This window comes from Lepisosteus oculatus, chromosome 12, assembly GCF_040954835.1.
Source record: "Lepisosteus oculatus isolate fLepOcu1 chromosome 12, fLepOcu1.hap2, whole genome shotgun sequence".
Taxonomy (NCBI): domain Eukaryota; kingdom Metazoa; phylum Chordata; class Actinopteri; order Semionotiformes; family Lepisosteidae; genus Lepisosteus; species Lepisosteus oculatus.
The window spans coordinates 9,553,681-9,567,603 of record NC_090707.1 but is presented as its reverse complement, the minus strand read 5'-3'; the positions used below and the strand labels follow the sequence as shown (position 1 = coordinate 9,567,603).

At 44.1% G+C, this 13,923-nt stretch overlaps 1 protein-coding gene across 8 annotated transcripts in view; it reads right to left on the bottom strand.

Annotated features, from left to right (window-relative positions):
• The window catches only part of agap1 (ArfGAP with GTPase domain, ankyrin repeat and PH domain 1), a 237,197-nt gene that overhangs the window by 105,076 nt on the left and 118,198 nt on the right, over positions 1-13,923 (bottom strand). For all 8 annotated transcript variants that reach the window (XM_015358506.2, XM_015358507.2, XM_006636304.3 and 5 more), the window contains exons 2-3: positions 3,527-3,585; positions 2,322-2,409 (exon numbers count right to left, since the gene is read on the bottom strand). In XM_015358506.2, the coding sequence (XP_015213992.1) occupies positions 2,322-2,409; positions 3,527-3,585 (147 nt within the window). The remainder of the gene's footprint in view (positions 1-2,321; positions 2,410-3,526; positions 3,586-13,923) is intronic.

Sequence of the window (13,923 nt, the reverse complement as noted above, 5' to 3'; positions counted from 1 at the left end):
CTGCACTCTGGCACTTTTCCCCTCGCCGCCCAGCAGTACACGTAGAAGCACTGCAAACCACTATCCCAGAGAGCTGTGCAATTAAAGTGCTCCCGTGGCAAGACAGACTGGGATGTGGGAAAACTGAGGAAGTCGCAATAGGACTATTTTATATCCTGGTGTCCCAGGATATGCTAGGCTGAAAATAAGGTTACAATCAACTCACGGAGTCAGCCATGGAGAGATAAATCCAGACTTCTTCCTCCAATCTATCAAAAGATGGTTGGCTATGTTCAGTGCTTACAGAGCAGGCTAAACAACTGTCTAAACTTGAGTGAAAAAAGGTTTCCATCTGTAGTTTCAATTGTATCACGCTCCAGATCCTAATATAAAGTTTAAGATTAAATGCCAGTCTGTTTCAGATTAAGTCAATTGATCAGAAAGTAAATTAATCTCTCTGCTTGGACACAGTGGCATTCATTACCAATAAAGGCCAATAGGAAAGTCAATAAAAACAACAATAGATCACCCATTACCAAGCATTACTTAGAAAAAGATCATCAATTATTTCCCTTTGGTTTCACACTCTTTCCAAAATGTTCTTGTTCGGTGATACCTGCTTTGCAATTTTCTTCTGCTGAGAACAGAATCCAAAAAGAAAGCATTCATCAATACTTTTAACTATTTATTTTAAGTTAAGATAGGAGACTGCTTTTCTAAAGTGCTTCTTTCATGCCAGCATGTAGAAAACGCATCAGCAAATCCTTTAATCTAAACTAAACACGAAGCATCAACACTTTGGTTCCTAAAGATTTTTGAACTGCGCCGGATTGTTTAACCACGGGCCTGCAATATCAAATAGCGTTTTCTTTTTCTAGGAACAAGAGGGTGGACTAGGGTCAAAATACCCTGAGATCAGAGGTTTTGGATTTTCATGAGCTGGGATGAGTTTGTTACTGCTTATTGCTTTGTTTTGATGTGCTCCTTCTTGCCAAGTGGAACCATTCCTGGTCTCTGCCTCGCTGTCTAGAGATGAATAAAAAATGAACACGACAAGCAGAACTGAAGATAAAATGCCCAATGCAGGCAATTCTACATTCGCTGATGAGCACCTAACTTCCCATGGAGAAGCAGGGACTAGGTAGATGCACAGGCTATGGAAAGCAGGAAGGCACTGATGTAGCAGCATAAATGACTGAAGAGAGGATGGGGAAAAAAGACCCCGAACAAAAACTGTGTCAGAAATCACTGAAGATGCACTGTACACACTGTACAGAGAGACTCCGGGAGCTGCCTATGATCCCAGACTTATGAAGACAACCTACTAATTGTTAATATCCAGTGAGTTTCATTCCTGCAAGCCTCGTTCATTTAGAGATGCTTTAAGGTATATCCGTCCAAGTTTCCTGGACCAAAATATGAAGCTTTAAATTACTTCAAAGGCTTTTGGAAGAAATTTAAGAGATCTGCTTTCCCGCCAAAGCACATGAAACTAGACAAAAATACACTATAGCAACTTTTTCTGCACTCTTTAATGTTCTCTTTGGATGTTTGTTTTTTATGTTACTGTTGAATTTCTGGCAGAGAATTGAGGAAAGAAGACTGAAACATGTAAGAAAAAAATTCTGACAAAGCTTAAGTTCATGCTAAAATGGAACAGAAAAAAGAGTAACCCTAATCACTCCCTAGGGTTTCCTGAGAGGTCACTCTATAAAGCTAGCACAAAATCTATTAATGATAACATTAACAGCAGAGCATTAAATATTCAAACACTTGGTACACATATTCAGGCAGTGCTTAAGGGTTTGAAATGTTGTCAATGATGGAATTTTGTCTTCTTTTAATTACAAAAATGAAAAACTATGACACAGGCCCTAAAGCAAATGTGCTAAAGATCAGTGGAGCCAGCAGAAAGTGGGACTGCTAAAAATAAGACTACAGGAAGTTTACAAAAAGTTATTTTCAGTAAGGAGCTCAACTGTGCCAGTTTTCAATAGTGGGTATTCTAAGAGATTTCATGCAACTGTTTAAAAATACAAAGTACTCAAGAAGCTTTTCTGGTGATTAGGCCAAGTTGTATCACAGCCATATCTATGCAGGTCACTCAACCCAACGATCAGTCTATATAAATGAAAGAAATTAAGTTTAGAATCATTAAAAATGGATAATACAGCTATTAATTACCATAACCTGACTTATTTTGGACTGACCGGGACTACAAAAAGAGGTTTTTGGTGGTTTCCTGTTTAACAGCCACACAGAAACCACTAGAAGAAAAGTGTTATAAGAAGAGTCTTTAGCAAACCAGATGTAACATTTAGAGGTCTGCAAGGTGACCTTACCTTCCGGTGATTCCTCCTGCACATACGTCCCAGTCAGGTACCTGTGTACCAGCGCCGACTTCCCACTGGCCAGATTACCCACAATGCCCTGGAAAAACACCAACACACACCAGGACCTGAGAAGTTATTCCAAATCCGAGAACACTCTCCCAGCATGCACAGGACCAATACTTCCTTCCCTATGCCTATTAGTCACTAGCAGCACAGACTGATCAGATTATCTTCTAAAACAATGTCAAATACTTGACATGAAGTCAAATACTCATCAGATTTCTCCCGTTTTAAACGGGTACAAATGATTGGTTGATCCTGTAGCTGCTGTCTACTGTGGCAACGTTAGCTGGCCTCAGAGGTCTGTATTGTCAAAGGTGTAAATCCAAGCTGCTTTCCACAGTAATACAGAGCCTAAGTTCTGGAGAGCTACACAGTGGATAGAATTCAGGTAAGGCGATACTTGGATGCATCACCATAATTAAGATGCTAGAGGTGATATACAATAAATATTGTATCAACTGTAATGTTTAATATTTTCGTGCAGCATTATTATATATGTGTGCCAGAGTATGGCCAGAATATATGAAAAATTTGATTTTTAAGCACTTTTCTTTGAGGAAGGCAATATACGTTGAAATATCCTTAAGTAAAATAGGACAAAATCAGTTTGGGGTCCCTTAGGGCATTGTGGCAGCTTATCTAAATCAGGCACAGGCACTGACAGTGAGCCTGGGAGACGTTATAGAAAGGCAATATGCAGAAAGACAGAGACACGGTAAAGAAAAAGCTTTCGGTATTAATGAGCTGGTTGACAAGTGCTCAGAAATTACATTGTAGTTGTTGCTGTTGTAGCAGATGTAGTATTTTGCAAAAGCACCCTAGTGGAAAATGTGTTTCACTCAGCTGTTCACATTGTTAGGACATTACTACAACAATGGAGGATGAAAACTTGCCATTTTTAATACAAGTCAGAACTGGAATATTTATAGTGTAATCTGTAATAAACCAATATACGGGAATTTATAACATATAATTTAAGAATGCACAAGTAGAAAATATTACCAAGGATGACATTTAAAAGGTGTTTTATTCTGCAGTGTTCTCTCCATGAATACCAATACTGGCAAGAACAATATTGCAATACTTGATGTATGTCTGAGTTAAAACCATTGCAGATGAACTGTGATCAAGGCAGAAAACAGAAGACTCACCACTTTGAGCTCAGGTACTGATCGACTCAGGGTCCACTCCTGACTGTTTACAAAGGCATCTGAAAAACAAATACCACAGTGTCAGTAGGTATAGCAACATGGAAGAAATGGTTATTTACACCTGGGTATTTTTTCAGCTCACCGCTTCATTGCTACTCCTTTGTGTGTTTAAATAATGAATAATTACAGAAATTGCATGACTATGGCTAAGCCTCCAGGGAATAAAGATCATTCCAACCATCAAGTAAACAGAAGTGAGGAGGAAGCAGTGGGAGGAAAGAGTGGGAGATACAGACGGAGAGAGGGAGGAGAGGAGAACAGCCAGCCACTTATTACTCCTGACACTCCACTAGCAACCTGCCGCAGCCCGCTGTCCCCGCACACCCCCCCTGCCCCTTCCCCTCCACTCTCTTCATGCTGGTCCAGCCAAGCGTGGCTATTAACCCAATTACTGGGCCACACCAAGCGGCCCACGCTCACCGCCGACATCTCCACACACTGTCCACACACACACCGGTGAGGTGACCTCTCCGGCGCCCACAACAGCACTCTTGACGGTGCCTCAGAACACCAATCCTTTCTTCCGGTTCTCCAATAGTTTCCTGATATTAATGTCAAAGAGCCCTGGTGAGCAGGTTTATCTGAATGACCAGGGGACAAGATGTGTTCTGTGAGCCAGCCAGGGAGGGAAAGTGCATTTCGAAATAAAAAAATCTTCATTTTTGCCGCCACCATGACATTTCTTTATTTCCCTCTGTTCAATGAGTAGACTTATTTTATCCATTTCATCTCCATGCAGCCTACTAACACGCTATGAACAGGCATGTTTTTCAATTATTTATATTTTAATATTTCATATCACGCCATCTGTGCCCCAGAGCTTAACTTCAGAAGCAGCAATTCCACTCTGAAACAGGCCAACCTTTACATAACTGGTTGCCAAGGTGACCATTTTCTAGGTGAGGGATATGTGTAATGTCTTTCAAAAACTAGCTACCGTAGCTTGAAATGATATTTGATCATTTCAATAATGATATTTGAAATGAAACTGATCCCTTTGTTAGTCATAGTCAAGTTATGGGTAAGATGCCATTCCCACACATGACAGCATAAATACAGCTGCCTGAGGCTGCTACAACACTACTACAGCTCAGCTATTTTTGAATGTACACAATGACCCACATGGTAAAGAATTGGTCTTAAATCATTTTATTATTTTAAATACGATGTCCACATATTTCCATTCAGAGGTAATTCATTTTAAATAAGGTTTCAGTCCCCCTTGCACACGAATTCCAGCACGAGCAACACATATAGAATCTATCTAGTACTGCATTTGTCTTCTGAGATTACCTTCTTTGACCTGCTTGCAGAAGTATGCCCTGAGTAAATGTGCCCTATATCTGCCACAGAAGTAAAGAGCTTATCCCCCCTCCCTTGTGCTGTATAATATGCTTTATTGACAGGTCATTTACTTAACGTTTCACCTCCAGAGGATTGCTGTCTGCGTGCGACGAGCACAGAGCACCACGTGCGACAACTATGTATTCCCTTCAGCAGGTTTCTCACAGCGTCTTTCTGTTACAACCTCAGTTCGTCCCAGCGGGAACCTTCCCAGGTGAAAACAAAAAAGCAACATGAAGGAGCAGGTAACCAACGCCAGCGAAAATCTGCCTTCTGGTGGCAGAAGCTCCACTAATCCATTCTGTACCCGTCTACTTACAAGGCAGTCGTGCATTATTGATGAATGTAGTTTCCCATAGTGCTCTTGAGTCACCGTTTCTGACTTGACCCACATCGTGTAATTTCATTTGATAACAAATTGTGTCTTTAAAACCCCCTCTGGCTGTAAATGGCGGAGATTTCAAGAACATCTCGTAAACGATGCTGCAGGGCTCGCCCACCCCCACCTCCCCCTCTTCACCACCGCCGCCCCTCCCCCCCCGGCCATTAGCACTGCCCTGCTGCCCTCTGCGTGCCACCGCTCCACTGACACAAGCCTGCAGCGCCCTCAACCCACTCAAGGCCTGATGGGAAACCAGGCTACACAAGACCGCAATTCTAATTCCCCTTAATACCGCGGCTGGAATATCATCGGCTCTCCAGTTCCTTAACTGTATTTCACTTCGTTTGTCTTATTTCTGTAAAGATTAAATATATAATCGGGTCAAACCTAAATCATACTTCATTTTCCGAGTGCTGGTGAATCTGAAATGAGGGCCTGATCCTACATACTGTAAATTGCGCACATACTCGCCTGTTAGTTCTACTCTGAAACAGCTGAAAGGTTTTTTTCTTTCCCCTTTTCAGCGAGGAATTCACCTTTTCTTAAATACCTTCAACCTGTCGAGATGTAAAGAAAAAAAGTGCGCTCCGGAGGTGGAGCTCAACCGAGGTGGGTGTGGTGCGAGGTGATGTGCAATGATTCCATGGGCCACTGGCTGCGATGGGCGTCTGCTCGTTTCTGGGCACAACCCCTGCCCCGTCACGAGTCAGCACAGCCGTTCGCCAAGGACCATCTGTACACCCGTGATCGGACTGGCTCCATGTTCTTTCTGCACCTTCTCTCTGCAGTCCAGATCGCCGCTGAGAACTGATTCCACTCCAAAGGGTTACTTTGGCTCAGCTGGGAAAAACAAAAACCGCCTTTTCTTTCCAAGACAGCCTTTCTTCACACTGCGCTGCTGTTTAAGGAGCGCAGGCTGCAGGCTGGAGGCCATAGCTTTGAAAAAGAGAGCTTATTGTTAACTTGGGAACAATTACACTATGTGAATGAATCGAGCATGCCCAAAGAATCTTTCAATTCAGCTGCCTGTTTCTTGGATCTTATGTCTCATTGAAAACTGACTAAAATAATGCCACACTGACTTCTTTTTATATATATACTGGATGTCTTTAACTTGACGTAATTAAAACACTTACTGACTGTACAGCAGAGTTACCCTCTCCTTAGTTACAGAATGAGGTATTCTACCTGTCTCTAAGGTCATAAAAGTAGATGGGTCTTGCATCACTCCAAATAATGGATCCACACTAATCCGCTAACAGCATATAAACACTGATGTTCATCCATTCGGTTATGAAGTTGCATTAAAATTTGTGCTCTCAGATACAGCACACAGTAAATCACATAGAATGTACTGGCCTCTTAAATGTATATTACTGTGTAAGTGCACTTGGCAACACAAACTAATTGCAGTCTGATCTCTTTAATTATATGTAGCCCTCATCCCTCCTACCCCCTCTCTCCTCTCCAGCTCCCTCTCTGAGTTCTCTCTCAATAGCAGGTGCGGCCGCAGCCTCCTCCTCAGTCAGCTCATACCTCCAGGGCTGAGTGCTACAAGGCGCAGAGAAAAAGAGCCAGGCGGAGGAGAGGAAGAGAAAGCAGAGATGGAAAGGAAGACGGAGAAGGAGGCAGACTGGAGGCAGAGAAGGGGGAGAATTTCAGGCGGACAGGCCTCTGTCCATCCCAGCCCAAGCAGGAGCCGGCCAGGCTGGGTGCACATCATAGGGGGCAGACTTCACCATTGCCTGTACACACCTGAAACACTCAGGAGCCTGGATCTTGACCTGGCTTCAAGCCTTTTACTGCCATTTTCTGATTCACAAATCAAGAAATTAATGCAGATGTTGCTAGACCACCATATGAGTCAAGTATAGGCATATATTTCCCCTCCTCTGTAACACTGTCAGAAAGTACTTAACTCAATATACCAGAGGTCACTAAGAAGGCTTTTAACAACAGAGGTCAGCTTTACTGAGCGGGCCGTAAAGTCCAAAGTGTGCAATGTGCTCCTTTAAGTCTATAGCAGCCTTGCAAATTCTATGTCAAAAACAAACTATTTCATGATGTTCTTAATTTCCATTCCTCTTCCATACAGAAATGCTTGCACACTGTAATTACTGGGTGGAAGGAACATTAACAGTATAACAAATGACACAGCAAATTACATATTGCCCGAATAGCTTCATCTGTAGAACAAAACACCATCGCAGGCGTTTTGTTTAAACCCTATTCAATTGTCTTAGAACGTTTCCTCTGGTATTAGTCCCAACAAGTCAGAACCAGGGACAGTCATGTGTACAAGTATTTCAGCCTGCTGTGATTACAGGACTACATTAATACCTTTTTGGACAGTCTGGCATCAATGCATCTGCAGTGAGTTATTGTGACCTTTCCTCTACTACATAGGAGGCAAATCATAAATGGCTTAATGAACAATTAATCCTGGAACACGTGATGAGTGGTAATTTGGAGCTGGAACATGCGCTTCTGAGCAGCACATTGAACCACACATGCAGAGAAGTAGCAGGGAGGACAGAGTGATGCCTGGCTCTGAACCCATGAGGTGAAGCAGGAGCTGAGTTTTTGAACTAAGCTCTCAGTTCTCCAGCAGATCTACATCCCCGTCCTCACCTGTGGTCACGTGCGTTGGGTAGTGTCTAAAAGAATGAGATTGCAAGTGGCAGAAATAAGGCTTCTCCATAGGGCTGCTGGGCTTACTGTCTGTAACAGAGCTTGGCAACGCAGGAGAACCTTGGATTGGGTCACTGCTCCTCTGGATCGAGAGGAGACAGTTAAGGTAGCTCAGGCATTTCTTGAGGACAGGAACCTCCAGCTGGAGTAGGTTTACCAACTGCCTGCTCTGCTACATTTGAAATGACCTATCAAGGCTGTAGGTATACTTCTTGGGACGCAGAAGTGTTCTGGAGAGTTTCAAGGTTCCAGCTGAAGGTCTTTGAAATCCAGCGATGAAAGGGCATGTTTGTTTTACAAGCACAGTCCTGCTGCAAAGACGGGATTTTTGTTTTTCACCCCAGACTCTCCCCTCAGTCATGTGGGGAAGGGGCTGCCGTTTTGTGTAAAAGGATAAGCAATTATTCTGGATCAGAACACTGAAGTGGGTGGCACCTAGAAACAGTACTTTTTATCCTTAGAAATAAAAGGCGTTCCAACACACTGAGGTTTAGATTCTGCAGTTGTTTTGTGTCAGACTGGGGGGCTTTAGCCATAAAATAAAACTTTCAGCGAGCCAGGTTCCTTTTGCATTTTTTCCCCTTACTAGATCCTTCTCTGCAAGATGTGTGCGATTCCAAATTACTCAGAACGTCTCGCCTTGATCCAACGCATGCGCTCTTAAAACAGCGGACAGGTCCCCTAAATACGCCAGAAATGATTTATTCTGCGTCCATTCCCTACAAGCCATACACACACGTACGAAAGATGTTATCTAAACACCTGACAAATACAAGGAGACAAGTGACGTCAGTGACGTATCCGAGATGAACAGCAGTATAAACTTTACTGAAGCCAAGAATTCAGAGCACACCGTGGACGAGGTTCATTCATGGTTCGTGTTCGCATGAACAGGGTCCTGCTGCTATGACATCACGAGCCGAGATCTGCTCGGCCTGTGTTCCCTGTGCGGCCCAGGCAGCGAAGCAGAGAGGGAGGGAGCTGTGTAGGAATGCAATAGAGAGATATGCCGGCAATCACTTCTTTTATTCCAAAACAGCCTCCTCCCCTTTTCCCGAAGACCGTGCTAAAAATAGCCGGCAATCCCTGTGGAATGCCACTGGCTGCCTTCCAGATGTCTGTGCTCCAACTTTATTCCCCACCCCAGTTATTATTCCCTCGCCGAGACCTGCACTCTCCCCGACTTCCTCCGGCCTGGTACCCGGGCACCGCCAGTCCTGCCCAGCATTCACACACACAGGCTCTTTCTAGGAGCGCGAGGACCACTGCTGAGCGAAAATGAGCTACAAACAGGCGATTCCTCACTTTCGGGCAGTCCAACAGGGAACCTTGTCACCTTGAGAAAACAGCGCTGCTGAATGGAGGTGCTCAGCCATTAAGTTCTGCACAAGACTGCCACAGCAGCGGCCTTGAGCCAAGGTAATATTTCACGACGGAGAGAAAGTGAGCCAGTAAATTGTGATTCATGATAAACATCAGTGGTCAAAACTCCATATCTTCTCCAGAGCCAAACGGTACTAAACGAATGCAACTCCTTGCAATTCCTTTGCCACTGTGAGCATTCAGTGAGCTGGTCCTGAGAAGGCTTTTTGGAAGGACTGAGCTGGAAGGCTAAGCCAGCCTGCAAACATTCATTAAATAAAGGAATTATTACAATACTCTAACTCTGTAACAGTTGAGCTTCTACGACTGTCTCTCTCACCATACCCCCCAAACACAGCACAATAAAGAGTTCTGAACGGTACTGCAGCATATGACACATCTTGCTAATAAACCATAATTCTGACCACCTTTGCGCAAACGCTTTGGCAATACCTGTGTAAAGGAACGAGTAAAGGTTTATTCCAGGCTGAAAAGAGAAGCAACACAGCTGTGGAGCTTTCTTCCGGTGACCAAAGAAGAGGGGGTGACCCTCGGGTGATCCTAAGAAGGCTCCACAGCCGAAAAGTTGTGTTTCTTTTCTTCTCTTGTCAACATGGAATAAACCTTTACTTGTTCCTTTGCAGCCTACGCATGCTGATGCAGCTCTCTGCTTGAAATACCTGTGTAATGCCAATAAAGCCCTCCTGTGCACTATAGCGCAACATCTCACTGCCTCTGGGCTGCTGCCGCCTCTGACAGCTACAGCACAAGAGCCTGGGCTCTGGAAAGAGGTCCAAGAGGACGAAGCCTCGGACACGGGGCTGCCAGCAGGAACAGCCCTGATCCCTGCATTCAGGTGCAAAATCAACAGCACACTAAATCCCCAGGGGTCAGCGGGGAGAAGGGCGTATAGACTGGCACGGGCTGCTTTGACATTCAAGAGGGATTAGCAGTTGATTCACTCGAGTAAGAGAAAGAAATGAGTGGTGGGGGGCAGGGCAATGGCCTGGAGACAAGACAAATGTTTTTTTTTTTCTTTTGTTTCTCTCCCCCCCCCCCCCCCACAGGCCCCCAAAAGAACCTGAGCTCAACTGATTACGGAGGAGGAATAACTGGCGAAAAGAACAGCCCAAACATCTTATTCCTGGGCTATCAACAAGTCAAGTGCCGCAATATTGGCGACATTATGATGCAAATGCAAAGGGATCACAGTGGTACGTCTGATTAGCCTCAATGTCCTTGCGTTTCGGATGGCGAGTCGTCCCCCTGGAAACACTGATGCCTGTGGCACAGCACTGCCGGCGAACACTTTGGTGCTGTTCTGAAAGTGTCTGGTAGGGCGCGGCGACTGTAACCTCAAAGAAATAGCTGCAAACAAAAAGATTGTGTAGCGCCTGATTTCACCATTGTCATTAATGCTGAAGACTAACATTTTATTTATAACGATAATTTTTGTCTTTTATCATCGTGATCTGAAACCAAAAACACCTTTCTCAGTAGCCTCTGCCGGTGTAAGTTTGACATGGCTTGCTTCCTGTGAGCATGAAGCAGCCTGTTAATCTGGGCCTGCGCCCGGCTGCAGTGTTTCAGTGGCAGTACAGAGAAACTGCAGATCAGCAGAAAAAGTCACCCAAGGGGCATCAGGAACGAGGAGGTAGGAAGGAGGTACTGGAATCCATTCCAATGCGGAAGATCAGAGGAGTCATATGGGCTTTTCCACCGGATTTCTCTCCGTTCCATATGTTCCTAATCACAATCTGCTGAAACGCTGCAGGGCTTGGACGCAGCTCGCTTCCACGCTAACAATTAATTACTAACAAGTATATCAGTATCCAGACTGGAAAGCTACAGTCACCAAGAGTGATTTTCTGAAATGGAACAAGTCAAGACCACATACCTTGCAACATCTTGAACAGTGGTAAAAGGTGACCCACTGACACTTTACATAATCGCTCCAGATAAAATGATGCCATTCAGGTAATGCAAATGGGAACGATGGGAAAGGTTTCTTGGCAAACAGCTTGGAACTGCCTGGAGATGTTCTGACAACCCCCTACTTTCTCTTCCAGGGATGCCCAAGCACTTATGCAATAAAACAATATAAGAACAAAACCCCATAAAAGAACACTGTGCTTCCATGGTTTTGAGCATAAAAATGAAACCTGAACAAGTTTAAGCAGGGCACTTGAAAACGTATGTTTAAATGACAAAACAGAGGACTGATGAGACATTGAAGAAACTGGTCCCTTCCGACGGTGTATAATATCCAGGTCTCAAACTTTCTGCAACACAATAATTGTGCAAAAAAAACAACAACATAGCACCATATATAAGATACTGGTTTTGTCATGTGAAATTCTCAACCATTCAATATTTCCACAATATTTAACATCCAGCCACTGCTCTAGCTGAAGTTCTGCACTAATGACAGCACTTTCTATTTAGAGGAAAGGGGCAGACAAACCTCTGAAAAAAGACAACTATACATTAACAGGAAGTGCAAAGTCACTCTTAGCCTTTACTTATATGGACATTTTTCAATGCTGTCAAAGTAAATGCCTAATATTACTGCAGATATAACAATATCTTAATATTATTGAGATCACTTGTATCGAGTTCATTACAACTCATGGAGAAACCACGACAGGCCAGGTCTTTCCACGGGCGATTTATAAAAGGAGTTTCTAAAAGGGGAAAGCAGGGAATTATCACTGATTACAGCCTACAACACGTCGGTGTCTCAATTTCACCAGTGAAATAAGCATACAGACAATGGTTATATCCAGTTCCTAAATGATGTCGCTATCTCCTGTAATGTCAGCTAGCTGCTATTACTCACGCTCAAGGGCAGAATTCAGAACAGCAGCCGACTTCATTTAAAACCGTATCATTAGGGGGATATTAAAATTCCACTTGCACATAAACAAATTATTCAGATACATTGTTAGACAGCTCATGTTAGTGTGTCTTGTATGATAATACAGCAACTGCACAAGGCTTTTTGATGTTCTCTTCATTGTTTCCCAGTCACCCTCCCGCAGAGCCAAGGATGAACGAGCACGTGTGGAAACAGAGGGAGGGGAGAACCTCTCCACGCTGTCTGCCTAGCAATTTGTCAAGCCACCACTGCATCTCACCACTTAGGAGGAGGCAGGGGTTCGGGCAGCTCAGCCAACACAAAGGCCCTGGATTGGTGCCCAAAGTGGAAGGTTATATTGCATTCACAGACTAATAGGGAAAACAGGCCTGGGGAAACAGGGTAAATATTAGGAAAAACTGCTCAGCTTCACTTCAGTGCGGTACAGAAAGGGTCATGGTCTGTGAGCATGCCTCCCGAGGACAAGGGCCTTGTGTTTCCTGTGGCTGTGGGGTGTTTAAACCCATTTTGATTAGCGAGACCGCGGCATTTCTACCTTACTGCAGTACGCATCCTTAACAGCTAACTGCAATGCCTCGGACTCGATGCACGTCAGCACTATGCCCTTTTTTCAAGGTCTACCATGTTTTTTCCGTACTACATATTTATCGTTCTGCTGTTATTATTTATTATGTTTGTAATGTACTGTCTACACTGTATGGTGTTGTCTGCTGTACTGTGTCAGCTGCTGTACTATGTACGACCCGAGAGATCAGCACAGATAAGTACTCCAATGTAAAAGTACATCTAAACTCCTCTACTCTACTATTAATACAGCAGAACTAAAATTCCTTAGAACAGGTCCCTTTCTAGGGTGTCAGAGAATACGTCAAGACTTGTGAAAAGGAACTAGGCATTTTAAATGAAAAATGCGGCGCTTCATCCAGAATGACGAGCCCCCCTGGCTGTGTCAGCACGGATCTTCATCTGCCTTGCAAGAACAGAAGGCAGGGGGTGGAGAAATCGTGCCAGGGCTCTCTCTCTACCTTTGCCTGGAGCTTAACAGACTGATGCACAGAGCAAAACAGTGCTAATGAAGAGTAATACCCAGGACGAACACAAACTGTAGATCTTAACAATATGTTACTTAATAAATTAAAAAATAAGACAAAAAGACACAGAAGAGAAGTGTTTTGATGCTAGTAGTAGGTACACAGAACGGTGTGCAACAGTCACACACAGATCGCCATGCAGCCAATATTTCATTCACCACGGGGAGCTTCGAAGATCAAAACCTCTTTGTTTAGCCTGAAAGAAAGCGTATTGGCCCTCATTTAACCTCACTAAATAAATGATCCCAGGGAGTTTCTCTGGAGTGATTGGCGGCATTTCATAGCCTTGTTTACCGAGGCGCCCTCTGAAAACAAGAGGACCCACGTGCGTAAAGGAAAGAGCAGACCGTGAGGACCTTAAACACTGCTGCAGAATCAAGATCCTCTGCAAATGGATCCAGCAAAGGGGGAACGTGACTGTCCTGTGCAAGAACGACTGAAAAAAGAAGATCCAACTACCGGAGCGCTCAGGCTGTGCCTCTTGAGCTCTCTGAAGATTGCTCTAGGGTGCTGGAAATTTAACCCCAGCACAGCAGTCAGAATTGTAGAGCTCCTCTCTGATAGCTCCACCCACTGGCTTTCCAAACTT